The sequence below is a fragment of the Podarcis vaucheri genome (assembly GCF_965113315.1).
Source record: "Podarcis vaucheri genome assembly, chromosome: 9".
Taxonomy (NCBI): domain Eukaryota; kingdom Metazoa; phylum Chordata; class Lepidosauria; order Squamata; family Lacertidae; genus Podarcis; species Podarcis vaucheri.
Genome location: NC_138767.1, coordinates 45,125,114 through 45,146,879, shown reverse-complemented (window position 1 = coordinate 45,146,879; position 21,766 = coordinate 45,125,114). Strand labels below are relative to the sequence as shown.

Sequence of the window (21,766 nt, the reverse complement as noted above, 5' to 3'; positions counted from 1 at the left end):
AAAAGTCTCAAATCCAATCTGCAGGTCGGACTGGCGTCCCTACAGAACGGCTGCCAAGCCGCCAGCGCTCTGCGCTCGTCCACTTTGGCCACGCCTCCCCCCTCATGCCACGCCTCTCTTCGCTTCTCCGGCAACCCAGACAGGGAGGCGGAGCTTCGAAGGGAAAAAGAGACCGCGGAGCGAGGGAAACATCCGTCCAATAGCGTCGCGGGCGGAGGTTTGGGCGGAAGCAGCGCTGCGTGAGGGCACGGGAGGGCGGGGCGTCCGCTACACCTGACAGCGCCGCGCGGGAGACGGGCGTGGAGCGCTTCGGGGCCGGAAGCAGCTGCGGAGAAGATGGTCGGCGTGTCGAGTGGGGCTGGGCGGCAGCAGCAGCAGCAGCCGCGGCAGCTGGATAACGTGAGTCGCCAGGCGCTTAGGGGTCCTGCTCCGCGGGGAGAGGCGGCTTTGGGGTGGAGCGTGTCGGGAGGACGCGTGACTCGGGAGGGCGTCTGAATCGCAGGGCGCGTGACTCGGGAGGGCGTCTCAGTCGCACGGCGCGCCTCTTTGAGCCCCGTGGCTGCTCCAGTATCCCCGAAAACGGAGAGCTTCCACGAGTTCTTCCCTTGAACGGAGAGTGGTCGAATTGCAGCGTTGGGAGAGGGACCCCCGAGGGTTATCCAGCCCAGTCCTGTGCAATGTAGGAATCCTGCTTATAGCCGTCCCTTGGGTGGGCTCGAACCGCCGACCTTCTGCCTCGCAGCCAGATGCACTGGCCCACTGCGCCACAGGGTGCTTTTATTGCATTTATATCCGCCGCCCCCTCCCCAGCGGATAGAAGGTGGTATATTAGTGGTTCTGCTCCTCAGTTTAATCCCGTCACAACAACCCCGCGAGGTACGTTTGGACTGAAAAGCTGTGGCCCAAGGTCTCCCAGGGAGCTTCGTGGCTGAGTGGGGATTTGCACCCTGGTCTCCCAGGTGTTAGACCAGCACTGAAGCTGCTGCACCGCAGCTGTTGGCCAAAGAAGGCGTGGACGTTTATAGACTCCACCGCAGAGATTTCTATCACACGCTTGCTTTTGCCTTGAAAACCTCAGTTTCTGCTTCCAGCTGTGTGGAAACTGTTTTGATTGTGAGGGAAACGATGGTTAGGAAAAAGTCGTGTTAAAACTCCTGAAAGCCATTGAGTCCTGTCTGCTTACTGTTCATTTGGAAGTGCATCTTTTCATAATGTCTGCCAGTTACTTGAAGGGCTCATTGAATTCCAGCACAGCAGCCCCAAAATATGGCAATTTCAGTCCTATGCTTCTATTCTGTGAACTTCTTGCTTTGAGGGCTTTAATTATAAAGTTTATTGCCCACCCTTTGTATAGGGAGACACATGTCTTTAAGAATTTGGGTCCTATGACATTTAGGGCTCTAATGGCAATGAAGAATGTACTTAAGCTTTGTTTAAGCTTGTTAGTTCTCTGAATGTTATGTCAGGGAAGGACTCTGCAACAGGTAAACTATTGGGAAATCTAGTAAAGGGGTGTTGATCCTAACAGTAGAATCGGCTCCTGAGTTGAGAAGTATCTGTGGTTATTTTGGGTTTTTTTAAAATAAAAGTATTTATATTCTGCTGTTTTGCAAAACATCAGGGTGGTGTATAAACATATAAACATTTAAAAGCAATTGGGGGACATATCAGACATAGGCCTGTCAGCATAAAAGTCCTCAAGTCTCGTGACAGTCATGCAGTTACTGGGCCACAATTAGAAACAGACACCAGAATACTTGTAGGGTTGGAAAAGAGGAAGTGTTTGCAAATATTTTGCTCTATTGTAAAATATTGTAGACAGACATTCATACTTCGCCAAACATTTACAGTGGTACCTCGGGTTACAGACGCTTCAGGTTACAGACTCCGCTAATCCAGAAATAGTACCTCAGGTTAAGAACTTTACTTCAGGATGGGAACAGAAATTGTGCGGCGGCAGTGGCCATTAGCTAAAGTGGTACCTCAGGTTAAGAACAGTTTCAGGTTAAGAACGGACCTCCAGAACGAATTAAGTTCTTAACCCGAGGTACCACTGTGTTAGACTTTACAAGTATAGGCCATCATAAAACATCCATACATAAAATTTTGAAATATATACTAATAAACAGCCATGTAAAATATATAATGAGGATTTTCATTGGGATTTCTTCTCACTAAATAGTGCCATTCGCCACTCTGAGAGACTATTGACCAAACTCAGCCACCTTTGCAGTTACAGTAACTTTCAGGTTAATGTCAGACAGATAGAATCTGATATTTTCATTGTCTTGCGATGTTAGACTACCCCAAAAAGGGGATAGCACATATTTGCGTCACTGTTTGTACAATGGACGGTAAAAAAAGAATATGTTCTTCAGTTTCCAGCACATTCAAAGCAATGTCTATCATTTCTGGGGATGTTTAAATATCTGCCCTTGACAAAAGCTGGGGGAAAAACATTCAATCAGGTTAACATAAAGGTCTTGTGTTGAACTGGAATTATTAATTTTTAGATATAAGTGACCCTGTTATCTGGAGCAAATTTTATTTACAGCTAATGGTAAAAATGCTGGAAGCAATTTTCAGCAATGTTACAAATATATCTTTTATTTTGGGTTTAAATGTTCAAAGCAAAGCTAAAAATGTGTTTGCATCGCAGAGTTGTGTTTGTTGTAATGGCTGCCTCTTGAGTTTGCGAAAGGTGGGATTCCGAGGCTCTTAAAGAAGACCAATCATTTTAAAACTGGTGGTTGTTGGAGGAACCATGCTCTATCCCCTTAAAAAGAACTTGGTGGAAAACTGCAGTATTATGTTGAAATGAAGTTTCATTAGGAAATATAAAACTATCTTACATTTTTGGGCATCTGCCTATCTCTCTAGAACCCAAGGGAGGGCTGTTTTTTTAAAGCAGAGAATACAAAACTTATTTACTCCATTTGTTGAAGAGAAAATTAGAAGTGTGTTAAGTAAATTTGTTTGGGTGATACTCAACTAAGTTTTACTCAGAGTAGACCCGCTGAAATTAATGATGGAAGTTGGATCCATTAATTTAAGTGAGTCTACTCAAAGTAAGACTTAGTTGAATATTACTCTTGATGTTCTGTTAAGCAGACATTACTATTGAGCCTTCTACAGTTACTATTGGTATGTCTATTTCTGATGTTAAGGTATGAATGTTGCAGCTTATGTAGCCCACATGGTATCCATGCCCAAGAAGAAGGTTATTGTCTGGGCCAGCAGAGCCCTGTGGCTTCCTAAAGCAGAAACCCTAAGGGAGAACCCTCAGAACAGCCCATTGAGAACAGTGGGTGCCCTGTGGCTATGTACTTCTGGCTGTTGGTGGGTGTGCTGTGCATTGGCTGGCTGACAGGAGCACTCCACTGTGCAACACTTCACACAGGACTGAAGCTACATGGTAGTGTTCCTCGTGTAATATGGCAGCTGTCCATGCAATGCATATACAGCTCCAAATAAATATTGGGGTACCTGCATTGACTAGACAGGAGTTTAATTATATTTTTAAAATGCTAAATTAGGTGCTGGCTAGCTTTCCAAAACTGTATAGGAAATTTTGCCTTCTTTAGTGCATTTTATCTTCAAAACCTGAGGATCACAGTGATAATACATTGGAGCTTCTGAAATTTGAAAGTGGACATTTAAACTGAATTATTAAGAAATATGTTTATCTTCCAAATACGAGCAGTTTCAATGTTTAAAACAAGTTTGAAGGGCAGAGAGACTATTTTACATGTGGTGCCAAACTTGCATGGGGTTGGTTACCCATTAAGGTAAATGTTGACTTCTGTGCTAATTTAGATAAGATTGAGCTGTCTTTGGGAACAATAAAAGAGCTCAAGTGATGCCTTCTAAAGTAAACTTGCTTGAATTTTTCAAGGACTAAACTAGATCACATGCCTTTCTCATTCCTTTTTACTAAAACTGAATTCTTTTTACTAAAACTGAAGTAGTTTTCCATTCTGGCAGGACAATGCCAAAAATGCTTGTGTAGGACAGGAAAAATGAGTTGGGCAATTATCCTGTGATTATGTGTGATGTTATTTCTTAAAATTTATACCAAAAAAAAAAAAAAACCCTCAATGGTTTTTGTTAGATAAATGATCTCCTAGGTACTCCTTCTATCTCATTTCGCTTTACGAGTTCTGTTTAAGTTCCTATTTAAAACCTTAAATGTAGATGAACACATTGAAAACCATAAATTAGCTTAAGCAAGTTCATATTCACGTAGAAAAACTGCACTGGTGTTTGTGCTAAACTAGTGTGGGCAATATTTGTTGCCAGTTCAGGCAATATTGCTTACCTTCAATTTATTGGGACTATTTCACATTGGTCAACCCCAGTTCTTTAAGAACTGGTTTGCAAAAATAGACTACACTCTTTCAAAAACAGACCTGTACATGGGGGTAATTCCCACTGAGTACAGTTCCAGTTCCCATTGAGTATTGTTCCAGTTAAGCATACATAGGATGGTGCTGAGAAGATTTAAAAAACTTGCTTGCTGATGTAGCTTGCCTGTGTAAGTTAATAAAAAACAACAACAACAACATGTATGCAAAGGTTGATGATCGAACTGTTTCACAATTGTTAAACTTCTCTTGGTTTTCTGTTTTGAACTCAATGTTGCTAAATCTATTTCAGGGATCTGTTTCAGAGATAACACAGAGCATGGATGACGACCCTTTGCTTGATGCACCGCTCCTTCCACCTCATGCATTGCATTCCAGGATGTGTCCAAGGTCCCACGCCATACCTACAGTCGGCATTGCCAATATTTTGCTGCTCATGCATGTAAGTTGCCGATGAGTTATTTGGATAAATTCAGTGATGCAGAGGTGCAGTTTGCCCCCAGGCCTTGAGTTGAGCGAGCGAGTAGCAGCGCTGGCCTCTTCCTCAGGCATCTCCTGCGCAGCCACTAGAGTAGCTCTTTCCCCAGCAGACAAGTGTGACATGGCTCTCCTCCTTGGCCACTTAAAAGGCGGAAGGGTCAGCCCAGTCAGTTTCCTCTGAGCCCTCTCCAGAAGTGTGCTGTTGTGGTCGCGTGTTCTGTCTGTTCCTGCTCTTTAAGGCCAGAGGGTGGCAGCATGCAGAGCAAGTGGGATGACAAACCAAACTGATGCACCTGGAAATTAGAAAGCACTAAGGCATGGATGAAATCTCAAAATACGTTGCGGGCAGCAAGTTGGGGAAAGCTGTTACTGCCCAACCTTCATCCCTAGAGATTTGTTGGCTTGAGAGGCAAGCAGACAACAAGAATTGTGTCTATGTCCATCCTGCTCCCTGCCCTTGGTGGCCCTGGTCAGTCAGAATCAAGCTTTTATAGCCCTTCCTTCCAGTACCAAACTTAGTGGCACCATGCTGATCAGTAGAAAAGTGAAATGGAGCTGCCCCAAAGCTGTTTACCGGGACTTCATAAGCACAACAATACTGCTTTGTTAAGAACCACCTCCCTCCCCCACCAAAAAAAAAAAATCCTGCTGGAGAGGGCTATGCAATCAAAAGTCCTCCCCTAGAAACAGTCAAAGCTGTCTTGGTGGCAAAAGCAAGAGGGGGATAGGAACTGTTCCTGTGGAGAACTGGGATAATGCACACACCACCAGCAGCTGTAATGGCCAGGTGGCTCCCACTCGGATTAAAGTACTTGCATTCAGAATTGGTGGTAACAGAATGGGCAGCTTCATTTTGTGCTGTACTGCTCAGGTTGGGGGTCACCTTCATTCCCTTCTGCTGGCCACTGTTTACCAGCCCCAGAGATTCCTTTGGGGGAAGGCTGAGCTCACAGGCATTTGCATGTGCATGTGTCACATCCCATCATTACCGTGTCAATACTGGGATAGCTCAGTCAGCAGAGCATGAGACTCTTAATCTCAGGGTTGTGGGTTTGAGCCCCACGTTGGGCATCAGATTCCTGTGTTGCAGGGGGTTGGCCAAGATGACCCTTCTGGTCCCTTGCACCTCTACAGTTCTAGTATTCTAATAGGATGGAGGTTGGCTTATATTTTTCCTTCCTAGTGGGAAAGCTTAAGAACGTACTATGGGCTAATGATGCCATATCAGCAATAGAAAATGGTTATGAATCTGTAAAATAAAGCTAGAGCAAACCTGCCAGGCTTGGATGTGTTTGACTTTGATGATTAGCATTTGAAATTTTTCTTTCTTTCTCTTTTCTTCCTTAGGTTGCTTTTGTTGTTTTGGCTTTTCTGGCAGGGATATTCTGCTCTTACCCTGATGCAAGTGGAGATATGTGTCCTCAGCATTACACTTACCCACTTAAAGTGCAAACTGTTATAGTTACTGCCAAAGTAATTCTCTGGATCCTGTATCTGTTTCTCGAACGGTATATTCACTTCCACCATAGCAAGATCAGAAGGAAAGGCTACCTCCAGATCTACAGAGCCACAAGGCATCTTAAGAGATTTCCACTCTTAATTCAGTCTACAGGTGAGCCTGAACCCGTTGCCTACTTGTCAATCTCTTGTTTGTAAATATGAATTCTTCTACTGTACATGCATGAAGCATCTCACATGGTCATGACAACAGTGCAGTTCTAGCTTTCGCTGCATCTTTCTAGTATTTGGTCCGACTTGGACAAGATGAAGCCTTCAAGGTAAGCCAAGATTTATCAGTAATTTTTGTAATGCATTTTGTATTCAGTCCACTTTGTTCCTTAATGTATACCACATCTCTCCTCTAATAGCTCAACTGCAGGTACCATAACTGCCAAAAAATGGCCATTTGAGGTGTTTTGCTCCAATAGCTATCAGGAATTGACTAGTACATTGTGACAAAATGTGCCATACTGTCCTAATAATGTCCAGGGTATTCCTTACTGCAGTTAGCCCAAAGGGGGGCACTGGCTCTATGGATCAAGGAAAGAGTGGGTACTTTAGCTTCTACCCTGATCACAATAGATGGCGGTGTGGTAGGAATCTGAGCCCTGTAGGATAATAATGATAATAATAAATAAAATAATAATAAATATAATAATAATAATAATAATAATAATAATAATAATAATAATAATAATAATAATTTATTACTTATACCCCGCCCATCTGGCCGGGCCTCCCCAGCCACTCTGGGCGGCTTCCAACAAAATATTAAAATACAGTAATGCATCAAACATTAAAAGCTTCCCTAAACAGGGCTGCCTTCAGATGTCTTCTGAAAGTCTGGTAGTTGTTCAGTTTGACATCTGGTGGGAGGGTGTTCCACAGGGTGGGTGCCACTACCGAGAAGGCCCTCTGCCTGGTTCCCTGTAACTTGGCTTCTCACAGTAAGGGAACCGCCAGAAGGCCCTCGGCACTGGACCTCAGTGTCTAGGTAGAACAATGGGGGTGGAGATGCTCCTTCAGATATACTGGACCGAGGCCGTTTAGGGCTTTAAAGGTCAGCACTAACACTTCGAATTGTGCTCGGAAACGTACTGGGAGCCAATGTAGGTCTTTCAAGACGTGTTATGTGGTCTCGGCAGCCGCTCCCAGAGTTACAGCCTCAACCTGATGCTTGGAAAGCAGAAGTACAATAGAAATATGTTGCAGTATGTAATAAACCCATTGCATGTTGACATTTAACAGATGGTTGTTCAGCCTTGACTTGAAAACCCCCAGCATGGGAGACCCCATCACGCCTTTAAATAATCTGCTGCATTGCTGAACTGCTCTTGTAGTCAAGACGTTTCCAGCCAAAATCTGACTTCCTTTAACTTAAACCCATTAGATGTCTGGTGCCCCAGAATTTAGTCACTTTCTTCCTCTAAGAAGCAAATATTTGAAGAGCGCTATCATGCCCTCTATAATCTCAGATAAGAACTGAATAATGAGTAATTCATGAACAAACCAAGCCTTGGTCAAAAGCCTGCTTTTGCTCAAATTGAAATGGTGGGCTCTTGTTGAGTTATTTTCCTTCTCTGTCTACTGATGCAAGAAATGTTCAATTAACAGATTAATGAATTTTCCATTGTTTTTGTAACAACCAGAGTGGGGACGCAAGTGCCTGCATATTGACTGAAAACTCTGGGCTTTAATACTTAAATAGAGCTGCTTTCTTTGTGTGCAGTTTGCCCTACTTATCAAGTTGGCCACAGTAAGGCGTGAAGTAAGTTAAGAAGTGGCCACTAGGTGGAGCTCTGGAGATTTAGTATGAAAGATCACACTATAGAAGTAGCTTTTGGCTAGATAGTGTTGGTTATAAGGACAATAGCTTTTCTTGCAGTATACAGTAATGATTAGTGCTTGAAGCACTGTGTGGCTGAAAAACTTTAGAACATGTCTGTGAAAACTTGAGGGCAAAATGTGAGGTCGAAACAGTAATCCTTAGTGACTTCAGCAGTGTAATAGTGGGGAACCACTGGCCCTCAGGCTTCCCAAGCCCTCGCCATTTGACCTGTGAGGCCACTTCAGCCAAGCCACATGCATGTGCCCCACACCTGATAGGGGGTAGGTAAAGACACGACTTCCTTGAAAGTGAGTTTTGCAGTCACCATAATCAGAGGCTCCTGCAAGGCCTTTGCAAACACCCATCATGATGGGAGCTTTGCTAACACAGCAGACCAGCTGATTAACTGTTCCTTTGTCCATGCAATTTGATTCCAAAGGAAACTGGGGGCCCTGATGTGTGCAGGACTTGGCCTGTCAAACATGGTGCACGGGTGGTGAGGCGGGTAAGGATCTCTGATCATAGGTGTGTTAAGAGAAGGGGGAGAGGAAGGGAACAGTCTAATACAGACATCAGCATCTTACTGTCAGTCATATGTTCTCAGCTGCAATTCCCAACTGGAAGGCATCAGGTTGGCGAAATCTAGTCCAATGGATAAATGTAACCGGTACTTCAGATGTGTTCTTAGTAATCCTCAGCCATACATCCTGTAAAACATTTTACCTTAAGTTCAGACTCCGCATCTTCTTGCATGCAGTTGAATATACCGTATTTTTCGCTCTATAACACGCAGATTTTTTCTCCTAAAAAGGAAGGGGAAATGTCTGTGCGTGTTATGCAGCGAATGTGTGGTCTCTGGAGCCGAAAAATAAGGCAAAAATCAAACCGCGCTTCAGGGAGAAGGGAGCTCCGTGAGACAGGAAGTGGCAGCTTTCCTGCATTCTGCCTCAGGGTCTTACTGCCCTCCCTGCTCTGTTTCGTTGCTGTGTTTGCTCAAACGGAACAAAGAGCAGGGGAAGCCCCTCCCCTCCAGGCAAGAAGAGAGGAAAGCAGAGCGTCCGTCCTTCTATCCTCTCCCTGCTCCGGAGGAACAATGTTTGTGAAGGGAAGAGAGATTACAGGTTCGGCTTAAAATTCTGATTTGACTTCCTGCTTTTTGTTTTTGGAGACACACAGCATTCAAATATGCTTTCTTCCATTTAAAAGGATGAAATCCTTAAACAGTGGCTGGCTTGTGTGGGTGGGTGGGGGGAAACTTTTGCCTTCCTTTCCTCACGTTATAGCCCTCTCCTGCATTCTTAGCCTTCTGTGTTTTTCCTTCCCTCCCCACTTAAAATGTGGTTACAAAGCATGGATCCACATGGATCCTCAGGATCTTTGCATTGGGTCACCCCAAATTCACCATCAGAGCACACAGCATGTCCATGGCTACAGCCTGCCCCCCCAAAATCACGCACCCATTGTTGCCTGGGGCTGCAATGGTGCAAAAACGTGGTTACAAAGCATGGATCCACATGGATCCTCAGGATCTTTGCATTGGGTCAGCCAAAATTCACCATCAGAGCACATAGCATGTCCATGGCTACAGCCTGCCCCCCCAAAATCACGCACCCACTGTTGCCTGGGGCTGCAATGGTGCAAAAACGTGGTTAAAAAGTATGGGTACACATGGATCCTCAGGAACTTTGCATTGGGTCAGCCAAAATTCACCATCAGATCACATAGCATGTCCATGGCTACAGCCTGCCCCCCCCAAAAAAAATCACGCACCCACTGTTGCCTGGGGCTGCAATGGTGCAAAAACGTGGTTACAAAGCATGGATCCACAGGGATTCTCAGGATTTTTGCATTGGGTCACCCCAAATTCACCATCAGATCACATGTCTGTGGCCACAGCATGAAGCACAAAAATGATACGTCCACTGTTTCATTCAGAATATTTTTTCCCTTGTTTTCCTCCTCTAAAAACGATGTGCGTGTTATGGTCAGGTGCGTGTTATAGAGCGAAAAATACGGTACATTTGCTAGTGACAACTTGGAAACATCTTCCATGCCATTTAGCTTGAACAGAAAACTGAAAAGTGCAGCTGAAATAAACACAAGGGTCTGTTCCTCTTTCTTATCCTATAGTAAAGCCACTGGTCATCTAAGTGAGGCTGTGCGTGGTTGAGAATGTGCTCAGTGCCTGTTTTCACTCATGACCAAGAGAGTCAGCTGGGTATGACTATTGGTTCAAAGTTAATGCTGGTTTATGTATTTGGGGGTTATCTTGAGCTATCTGGAAGCTATCTAGACGGCTGGGTTTCTTAACTCATCTTAACTTATCTGTGTCTTTTAATAGGTAATATAGCTTTACTGCTGATCTTGTCAGCGCAACATTCCTTTCCTGATCACAATAAAATGTACCTCTGCTTCATCCTGGGAATCTTGAGCGTGGAACTACTATGTTCGTTGATATGTGTGGTTGTCTACACAGGTAAGAACAGCAGGATTGCCTTGCATGTATAAGCCACTTAGACTGTCCACTAGGCCACAGAATCACCTCTTTATTTTTCTTCAGATTCATTGCTAAGATTAGTTTGACCCAAGGGGCCTGCTAAGAGTTAATAATCTGATGGCTTGGATGGTTGTATCTTCAGTTAATAAGGCAATACAAGAACGGGCCTTGTGCACTCATATGCAGCTGCTTCAACCCTGTCTTTATGTTAGTAACCAAACAAGCTGGGGAGTCTTATTCTGCCTAGTTTCTCTCTATTCCTGTTTTTGCCCCATCAAGAAATCTGTTTTCTGGCCAAGACCTGGGGAACAGCTGGATTTTACACTTCCGTGGAAGCAGAATTGGCCATTGTCAGATTCTCCTCCCCAGCAGCCTATAACCTGCATGGCATACATTTGTATGTTACTGCCTCCCACATTTCATCTTGAAATTCTTGGCAAACGCCGACTCAGTGGCTTCCCTGCCAGCCACATTTTTTCTTCCATTTCCTCCTTGCTTTGATTGCCCATCTACACTGATGAGTTCTGGGGAACTGAAACATTGTGCACTATGTGAGAGCCAGTGTGGTGTAGTGGTTAAGAGCGGCAGACTCTTAATCTGGTGAACCGGGTTCGCATCTCTGCTCCTCCACATGCAGCTGCTGGGTGACCTTGGGCTAGTCACATTTCTCTGGAGTCTCTCAGCCCCACTCACCTCACAGAGTGTTTGTTGAGGGGGAGGAAGGGAAAGGAGAATGTTAGCCGCTTTGAGACTCCTTTGGGTAATGATAAAGGGGATATTAAATCCAATTTTTAAAAAAAATAATTTTGTGACATTTTGGTTGGCGTAATAAAAGGGCTGCCCTAATACGGATTTTGACCACAGTTTACTGGTTTAAACATAACAGGAAACAGTAGTGAACTGAGACTTCCCAGCTCACTTGTGCAAGGGGAGAAGGAAAATGGCTCCATGTGGAAGAATGAAGCTTGTTCATACATTGCTTTATAAAGTCGTGATAGGGTCATCCCAATGTGGCTTAAAGGTAAAGGTAAAGGTACCCCTGCCCGAACGGGCCAGTCTTGACAGACTCTGGGGTTTGTGCGCCCATCTCACTCAAGAGGCCGGGGGCCAGCGCTGTCCGGAGACACTTCCGGGTCACGTGGCCAGCGTGACAAAGCTGCATCTGGCGAGCCAGCGCAGCACACGGAACGCCGTTTACCTTCCCGCTGGTAAGCGGTACCTATTTATCTACTTGCACCCGGGGGTGCTTTCAAACTGCTAGGTTGGCAGGCGCTGGGACCGAGCAGCGGGAGCGCACCCCGCCGCGGGGATTCGAACCGCCGACCTTTCGATCGGCAAGCCCTAGGCGCTGAGGCTTTAGCCCACAGCGCCACCCGCTTAGAAGAATAGAATTGGAGAGTCGGAAGGGACCCCCAAAGGTCATCTAATCCAACCCCTTGTAATGTATGAATCTTTTGCCCAATGGTGGAGCTTGAACCCACGACCCTGAGATTAAGAGTCTCAGGCTCTACCGACTGACAAATTATCAGATTCAAGTTTGTACAACCTTGTTCTGTCGATAAAGTGTGTATTTTTAACAATGTGCATAGCTACTTGACGTTTGATAAATGCAAAGAAGCTGAAACGCATTCAAGCGTTTCTAACTTCATTCTATTGCATTGATCCAAAATGCCCAGATGGAGGGATAGAGTTCTTTGCCCAACGCTAAGACGTTGTTTAACACTGTCCTATCCCAAGGGTTTTGGGCAGTTAATAGTGTCGAAGAGAGGACACACAAAATGCAGCTGTTGATCTAGAAATCTCTCGCTTGGCAGTGAGAGCCATCTTTGTGGAGGAGCAGCTGTTTTGAGGGGTTTCTTGCCTGGCACTGATAGGCAGCTGCGTCTCTGCCCATGTAGTGCAAGGCTCTTCGTTTTTGTACGTATGGCAGCCGTGGAAGGAGGCAAGACCCTGCTTCTGAAAAGTGCCAGCACAATTGACAGAACTTGAGGTCTGGACCCCGCAGCCTGATGTCACCTGCAGGGCAATGCAGTTCTTGAGCCTCCTCCCTCCTTTAGGAAGACAGAAGTTAAAGCTGCCGAACTTCACAGCGTTAGCAGGGAGGCAAGAGGGAATCGTGATGCGTTGAAAATATTGCAGAGAGGAAACGGTGGCAGTGCTGCTGATTTAAGAGGGAGGCCAGGGAGACCGCATTGACTTTCGACCGTGCCAGCAGAGCAGATCTTGGGTGTAAATAATTGATCTGTCAGCTCCTAGATTAAAGGAGTGAGCTCTTCATGTTTTTAAAGAGAGGAGAATTTGTATGATGGTTCTGTGCTGTCCTTGCTGCTTTCGGAGGCCCCCTGAAACTCCACACAGATGCAGGCCCAGTGTGATGTCACAGTCCAGGACAAGCACAAAGTTCATGGGCTTCCAAGACCACAATTTACGTGCGATGGCCGCAGATAGCGGCCGCATCTGGATGATTAAATCCTGTCTTAATAAGACAGAACACATCCACAGTTTGTGCACACATCCTCTGCGCTTTCTTCTGCATGCACAGGGAAACCCTGGGAATTAGACAGCCCTGGGTTGTTTGACCCTTTAATTAGTTCTCTTTTTTGCCTCCTATAAAAACTACACAAGGCACTCTCTTTTAATGTTTAAATAGCACAAAACCTTTATTTAGTGTACTTGAATTTGCAGATTAAAATATACAATGTGGGTGGGTGTTTCAGAGGTGTAGCTTGGGTGGTGGTGGGCACTGGCTTATGTGGCCAAGCCAGCATGTGTAAGTCATGGTTTAAAGTTAGCTTTTGCTTCCTTGCTTGTTGTTCCTGGTTCTCACGTGACAAGAAGCTATAGCTAACTGCAGTGGCTTGGCATACTGTCCAGTTTGCACAAAGAGTGGATTAGGGGACTGCATGCAGATGTATGGAGCGTGTACACACCCTCCTAATTAAATGAGTAATTTGTATAAACCAGGTTCCATTAGATCAGGCACCCCCAAACTCGGCCCTCCAGATGTTTTGAGACTACAACTCCCATCATCCCTAGCTAACAGGACCAGTGGTCATGGATGATGGGAGTTGTAGTCCCAAAACATCTGGAGGGCTGAGTTTGGGGATGCCTGCATTAAATGCACACATGAAAGTAGATCTAGCTGGGAAAATGAAGTTGTCGTTTTTTCTCTAAAGGCACATAACAATCCCGCTACTTCTTTGCCATGTGTATTTTGCCTTTGCCTATTGTAAAAGTGGCCCTGGGAACCTCTATTCAAAATTCACCTACAAATGGATGAGATGGGATTTGCTGACAGTGAGCTCCCTTGACTTTTTCCCATTGGGCTGTTGGCATGCTTCACTTGCAAAGGAACAGTCAAGAACTTACTTCGAGCTCCCAGGAATTCCATGTCCATACACATTCTTCTTGCCTGACATCATGTATAAAGTCAGGAATGGGGCAGCTGGGCATGGTTTGGAGAAAATGGCCAAATTGGGACCCATGTTGGACCTAATTAGAGTGGTGGGCCGGAGGTTCCCGACCTCTGTGTTAGAGTTCACAAGTGGAACCTATAACAAAATGTTGCAGTCCTTTTGCTCAGGGTTTTTGTTGCTTCATTTCCTCTTCCTTTCTTTTTTATTTTCACACCATCGCACACATTCAGTGAGCATTCTGTGGCCACTGGTTGCCCTTGATCCTTATCGGACTGTTTTGTGGGCCTTGCCCCTATAGGTGTTTTCTAAAGACTTTATTTTTCTTCTGTTAACCTTGATATTCTCTGAACCTCTTGTTGTGTTGATGCCCCTGCTTGGGCTACATGAGCAATGACACCCTTGCCTGAAAATTCAATTTTTTAAGAGAATCATCAACTTTCTTATCTTTTCATGATCTTTTTTCTTACCACCAACCTTCCAAAATGAAGTAGTTGTGTATCTGAACCCTTCAGGACACCTGTTGGGTTACAATTGCCTTAAATGTCCTGGAATGCATGTGCCGGGGTAATCTGATCTGGTCATGAATAGCTGAATTCTGATGTTGTTGAGAGCCAAACTCAGCTGATTACTTTACAGCTTGCTGACACATCTGCCTTGGTTATTCCTCTGATCAGTCATGCAACCTGCTTGTACACAACAGGTGGTCTAGTATAGTAATTCTATGGGGGAGATAGGAGGGGGGAGAGAAGAAGAAAGTTCCTATTCAAAAGGAGATGCTGACTGAGTAGATAAGAATGAAGCATTGTGTTGACAGTGGAACTCTCTTAAAAAGGAACTTCCTCCACCATCTTTTATCAAAGAGATCAGATGAATTTAAGCATTAGGGACGGTTGAAGGGGACTTGCCAAACCACATTAACTGGTCTGTAAAATTAAGCTGCCTATTATTTTTTTGTAACTGGCCAAAAGTGGTATAAAACCTGCCATTTCACACTGTCATGCTCATTGCAAAGATTATCAGTTTTCCCCTCTTGGGCTTCAGCTCTCAAGCATTGTTTATGGGCTTGCTATGGGTAGTAAATCTGCCCAAGTAACATATTCAGCTGCACATTCCCTGCTTTCTCCTATTTTCTGCTTCTCTTCCTTTTCCTCTTTTTCCCCTGTGCTCAATTGTCAGCTTCTCTAGGCAGGGGCCTGTTGTACTGAATGTAAATCAAAACAACAATAAGCAGACCTAAAGGGATGTGGGTGGCGCTGTGGGTTAAACCACAGAGCCTAGGACTTGCTGATCAGAAGGTCGGCGGTTCAAATCCCCACGACTGGGTGAGCTCCCGCTGCTCGGTCCCTGCTCCTGCCAACCTAGCAGTTCGAAAGCACGTCAAAAGTGCAAGTAGATAAATAGGTACTGCTCCGGCGGGAAGGTAAACAGCGTTTCTGTGTGCTGCTCTGGTTCGCCAGAAGCGGCTTAGTCATGCTGGCCACATGACCCAGAAGCTGTATGCTGCCTCCCTTGGCCAATAAAGCAAGATGAGCGCCGTAACCCCAGAGTCGGTAACGACTGGACCTAATGGTCAGGGGTCCCTTTACCTTTAAGCAGGCCTAGGAATAGAACACAGGTCACTCAACATGCATTGGCTGTGGTCCAGATGTGGAAAAGTAGGATATTGCATGTTTGTAACTCAGGTCACTTATACGTGGCTCATGGAGCGTCTTGTGTTCATGTATGGAATGGAGCCAGAAGTAAAGTCCCATCTTGTAGCAATCTTCTTTTTCTTCTGTGGTGGAGCAAATGGTAGAACAGAAATGGAGAACCTGTGGCCCTCCAGGTGTGGTTGGGACTTCCATCAGCCCCAGCCAGAATGGTCCAGGGGTCGGGAATGATGGGAAATAAAATGCAGCAACAGGTGGAGGGCCACAGGTTCCCTCTCATTGTTCTAGAAATTAAAATGGTTCTGTATTTAAAAGTCTTCTGAACTGCTGTCAGACTGCACACACTGTAGCTTTCCCCTTTTCTAATTACAGTAAAGGTAAGCAACTTTAACCGGGCAAAACCAAGACCTGATGTCATAGAAGAAGAGCAGATGTATGCTTATCCTAATCACACTACCTCAGAAGTTGGATTCAGGTAACATCTCCTGTTATTCATTATTCGGACTGTGCACTAGGTAACAAATAGCATTTATTGGAAAGATGAAGTCTGGCTTCTTGATAGATGCCAACATAATGTTCTGCACCATTACTGAGAGTGTAACAATAGCTATCACTGGTATTTGTGTAGCTTGGTACTGTTATGGTTAATGACATGCTGGACTTGATTGACGTACAGTTGACAGCTCTGTATGTGGCTTATCTACATAAACACTTTTGGGCTTAGGTGCGTCCTCGGAATTGGGAACTGTGTTTATCCACTACTTTTGTTAATTCATTTGTTCCTTCCTTGGTGCATATCTGAAGACACAGTGATTTTTTTCATATGCTTGGAAGACACTTGGTGCCAAATAGATATATGACAGCTGGCAGTGGCTGTGGTTATTGAAGGTTCAAGAAATAAATGCACTCATAACCTGTTGAACCAGTCAAATATGTAAGCCACCAAAATGGCGTAACTGCCTTCCTTTATTTAACAAGGAGCTGAAACTATAAGTAATATTGCTGGACATATCTTGAGATTTCTATATTCCACCAAATATATAACTTTTTAACACATATTTGTCTTCATCATAAAGCATAAGGGTTATTTTACTAAGAGTCGGTGTAAGTGTTTTACTTGACTTTTTAATAGGCGTTAACAATGCTCCTTTGTTCTGATTATTTGAGATTTCTGTATTCATTGTGTTAAGGTAACCGTGTTCCACCTTGTGTGGTCTGTTCCCCAAAAGGCATCGTATAACTAAACAAATCTGAGATCAGTATGTAAATGCATTTTGGGAATAGGAGGGTGCCCAGTAGGGGGAAGAGTTGCTGTTGCCTTCTTAAGTTTCACATGGTTGAGATGGAAGATGATAATGTTCTGTAAGTAACGTGGTTTGAATTTGTCTTTTAGGGAAGCCTCAAGCTTGGAAGAAGTAGTTGAGAAACAAGGAGATGTGATAGAATACCTTAAACGACACAATGCTCTACTGAGCCAGAAGATGCTGGCTTTAACATCCCAGCAGGGCAGGGGCTAGCCGTGGCCAGGAAACAGTGGCCAAATAGTGTTAAAAATGACGGACTAACTTGAATATTGACTCGTCCTCTGACAGCAGCAAACACATCTTACGCAAGTTTGCAGTGACAGATTTCCAGTCCTGGTTCTGAGCAGCTGTCGGACCTCATCTGGCTTGGTGCTTAAAGCTGCTTGGTTTTTAAAGGACACTTTTATTTTTGAGATTCCCCCCCCCCCACACACAAAAAAATCCCTCCTGTACAGAGAGCTGGCATTAACCAGGGGGGAAAACACCTTAATCAGTTGTCTGTTTGGTTCTTTCAACTCTCTGATTTGAAAGTGATGCAGATTTCCAAAGATTTTAGCTGTCGTTTTGAATGCCATCCTTTTTCAAACCAGTATGAAGCAAACACCTGAGTATCAAGTATCAAAATGTTAATACACTGTGCATTTATTTGGTAATTGGTAAGGCCATCAATTAAGGATTTTTAGTTTCTATACTGCGGCTGCAATGGATGACCTCACAGTGGCAAGATCCCATAGGAAAGGCTGCTGGGTGTTACAGCTGACTCCGGGAGACTTTCACCAATGTAAGTGCACTCATGATGACAAGTAGCACTGTAAATTCAGGGACTGATCCAAAGCGGTATGGAGACGACACTTAGACAAGTGGGAAAGAGAAGTGAAGCATTCAGTAGCTAGTCCCAAGGCAGTTGTATAGATGACATTTCAAGCATCACTCCAGACAAGGATGGCAAGATGAGGCTGGCAGTCTGAGAAGTCGGTTCTTCTGGCTTGTTCACGTGTTACATTATCACATGTTATAAATGCCAGTATCCTGTTGTCAGCAAATGGTTGCATACTGAAAATATGTTGTTCACTGCCTCCAGCTTTTTCTTCTTCTTTTTGCAGACCAGTTATCCCTTCTGCTTATACCTCTCTGCTTGTCTTGCTAGCGGGAAATAAGTGAGAACAATTAAGGGGACAGTGCAGTGCATGTAAGAACCTGCATGTTAACAAGCTACGTGTAAAAGTATGTCAGGGAGAATTGAGTACCTCTGGCCCTCCTGATGTTGTTGGACTGCAGGTCCTTCAGCCCCAGCCATCATGGTCAACAATCAGGGATGATGGAAGCTTCAGTCCAGCAACATCCAGGGGATCACATGCCCCCCTCCCCTGGCCACCAAGGTGTGTCCTGCTTAAAAAACAGCCCTTAAATTCTTCTCATGGAAAACTACTTGGGTATCTAATCCTTCATATGGGACAAACAAGAAAACCCTCCAAAATTTGCATCACAGTGATTCACACATGCTTCATGGCGCTGAAGTTTAGAAACGGATAAAAGTAAACTAACAAAAGCATTTTTCTTACAATGTTGACATACAGTTTGAATCTGCCATGATCGTTGCTGCAAATATTTCACTTTACAGGATAGTATCCAGTGTCTGCTGTCTTTGAAAATGCCGGCATTTCCCCCCCTGAAGCAAAGTGGCTCACAGAAGTGTTTATAGGTTCAACTCTGCTTTGAATGTATTTGATTGAACTCTGTAGATGCTAATCGTTGGGACACATTCCCCCTTTAAGTTTCCCATACAGCTACAAACAGCTGTCATTTGTCTGCTATGCCACTTTGCTGCCAACAAAGGCTGGGTGGTTTTTTGTTTTCTGTTGTTCTTTTTTGTATATCTTAGTCAATATTTCTGTAGAAAGACAAACACTTAAACAAACAGGAGGATTTTCCAAACATGTGCTGCGATCTAGTTTAGAGAGAACAAAAGCATACCATTCTGTCACACTTCATGCAAACAGACTGTTAATCCACTGCTCAGTGAGAGATGTATATAGTATTGTTTAAGGGACAGTATAAGAAAACTGCAACTGGCTGCTTTTGACACTTGACATGTTCTTTCCTTGTTAGCTGTGCCTTAAACACAGTTGGGATTTTATTAAGAAGTGGAGGAAGAAATATGTATACTTTTCCTTTTTTAAAAGGACACTCAGGTTTTGATCTGATTTGTATGTGAATCATTCTCTGTTTTGTACTAAATGTGAAATAATAAACGCAACAAACCCTACTCACTTTAGTCTGCTGGTAGCTAAAGGTAAAGATTATTGTGCTCTTGCATTGGGGTAGAGCACTTGAGACTGGAGGTCTTCGTAAACGCCTGCTGGTGTGTTGTTCTTGCCATTGAGTCTGGTAAGTCACAGCTAAGTGCCTAGAACCATTAGAAAGTCACACTAAATTGAAGGCTTGAGTCAGAATGGCGAACCTAGGGCACCTGTGCAAAATCTGCATATCATGTAGAACCCAGTTGTTAAATCACATATTCTGTTGACATCAGCCAGGTCTACTCTTTTAGCCTGTTAAATTGCATTGAACCCATTTGCCTAGTAGCATCCTCTAAATGCATTATTCTGAAATTATTGGCTAGAAAGACGACCCCTGGAATAGCGTTTGCATAATGGGGAAAACTTTGCATTCCAAAAGTTGGAAAGCAACAATTGAGTTCGACTTGCTTTCATATATTTACTGCGGTTTTTACAATGTTTTCTCTATAGCAGCTAGATATATTAATTGGAAGCAAGAATTCTCTCAAGGCAGCTATTGTGAGTTGTGCATAAATTAAATATTGGCAGAAGTGAATATTGACCCACCCCATTGCTGGTGGGGTTAAAGGACAATGCAAAACTGGATTCTTGCATTAAATGACTCGTTGGTACAACTTTGCTTATTGTTGTGTCCCATAGACTAATTAGTATCATGCAGAAATAAAAATTAGCAATTGGGATAGCTGCCTGCATGGGGAAGGATTTCATGATTAAAAAAAAGTACGGTTGCCTTAGTTTTTTTTCTAATCTTAAGAGAGAGAAAATGGAAACATCTGAAGGTGTCATGAGAAGTAGATATTTTTTTTAAATAAGTTTGCCCAACATAATTTGAGTTCTTTTATCATTGTTTATAACTTCTTTTAAAAAAGATAACTTTAAGAGCTGAAAGGTTGAGAAACAGTGGGGAAATGTCAAGAAAAGCATCATTTCTCCATGGCACCTATTTTCCTTCATTGTGTCTCCCCACTCCTGGTGAATTGTGCCAGTCTTGCTGGCTGGATTGATTTTTTCATATAAAAAAAATCTGTGCCATATTGTTTCAAGGCCTTAAATGGGAGTGCAGCCTGTTCAAGAGATGTCCATGGAGCTAGGCTCAAAACTTTTCCACTGAAGGGTAATTTAAGGGAAAATCAATCTGCCTGGGGAAGGCTATCAAATAGCCTAATCCTGAGATAACCCCAGAGACATGAAAGCAGTGTCACTGTGGGAACTGGTTCAGTACCTCTGGTGCATTGCAATGTGTTTGGAGACGAAACTGCTTATGAATTGATTGCTCTTCCTGTGTGTAAATATTAGAGCATGGAAAACACTTGATCAGCATGCAAATGGAAGTCGATACCAGCTGACCTCTCATTTGCTTGAGGAAAATGGAGGTCTTTCCCAGGCCTGCAAGCCTCTTGCAATTGGAACCATATCCTGGTGGGAATAGTCCCTTTGATCCCAGCGTTTTGAATGCTTGTACATTACTCCCATCCAAATAGGCCAGCTTAGGCCTTTGCAGTCATAGCCAGTGGAGTGGAATGGTTATGAGTGTTGGACTAGGACCTGGGAAACCAGTTTTCAAATCCCCACTTGGCCATAAAGCTCATATGGTGACTTTGGACCAGTCGCTGCCTTTCAGACTAGTCTACCACGCAGAGTTGTTGGGGTTAATCGAGATGGGGAAGAACAACTTACACTACACTGAGGTCCTTGCATATAAATACAATAAGTAAATAAATAAGCCCTTCATCCAATTGCCATCACTTGTGCTTGGTGGCATTGCCACCCTCCAAGCTTCTAGATGAGAAGAATCCCTGTGGGATCAGAGTTCTAATTATGCCAGGATCCTTCAGACCCTCCAGTGTGTGAAGGTGGAGCCAGCAGGGGATGCCATGGAGGGTATGCAGCCAGCAAGTATGCAAAAGGAGAATGACTCTGATCTTATTTATATATATTTAAAGCTTATGATTGCCTAGTCCATGAAAAGTGAGACTGACGGCACAGTCCTATCCTTATCTGTCCTGAAGGTCCATTAAGCTAAATGGGACTTAGTCCTCAGTGACTGTGCACAGGATTGCAGGTTAAAAACAAAGATTTCTTGCACAGGCATTAGCATAGGATCCACTGTGGCGCTTCCTTATTGCATTATATAAACACCTTCGCTTTTGGATCAAAGCAAGGCCAGCGGTGTCCTGTATTCTGTTCCCATAGGTGCCTGTGGCAAGCCCCCAGGCAGAATCTCAACAGCTATATCTTATTTACAGTGAATGAATGCATTGCAAGCTGCAAAATCTGATCAATGTTGTTGCTTCTTTAAAAAAAGAAAAGAAAAATTAATAGCATGATTTAAGCTATATTTTATTTAGCTACATCAATTATTAAAGTTTACATTGATCCCTTATGAAATTTACAAATTAGGCAAATATTTCACTTGTCTTTGGATATG

At 43.9% G+C, this 21,766-nt stretch overlaps 1 protein-coding gene across 1 annotated transcript; it reads left to right on the top strand.

The window, feature by feature from the left end:
- The first annotated feature begins 269 nt into the window (after window positions 1-269).
- TMEM192 (transmembrane protein 192) lies at window positions 270-19,304 on the top strand. Its single transcript, XM_082237299.1, has 6 exons — window positions 270-399; window positions 4,657-4,806; window positions 6,192-6,456; window positions 10,514-10,648; window positions 16,107-16,209; window positions 17,128-19,304. Exons 1-6 carry the CDS (start codon window positions 337-339, stop codon window positions 17,249-17,251), a joined length of 840 nt encoding a protein of 279 aa, XP_082093425.1. The 5' UTR covers window positions 270-336; the 3' UTR covers window positions 17,252-19,304.
- Window positions 19,305-21,766: the final 2,462 nt, after the last annotated feature.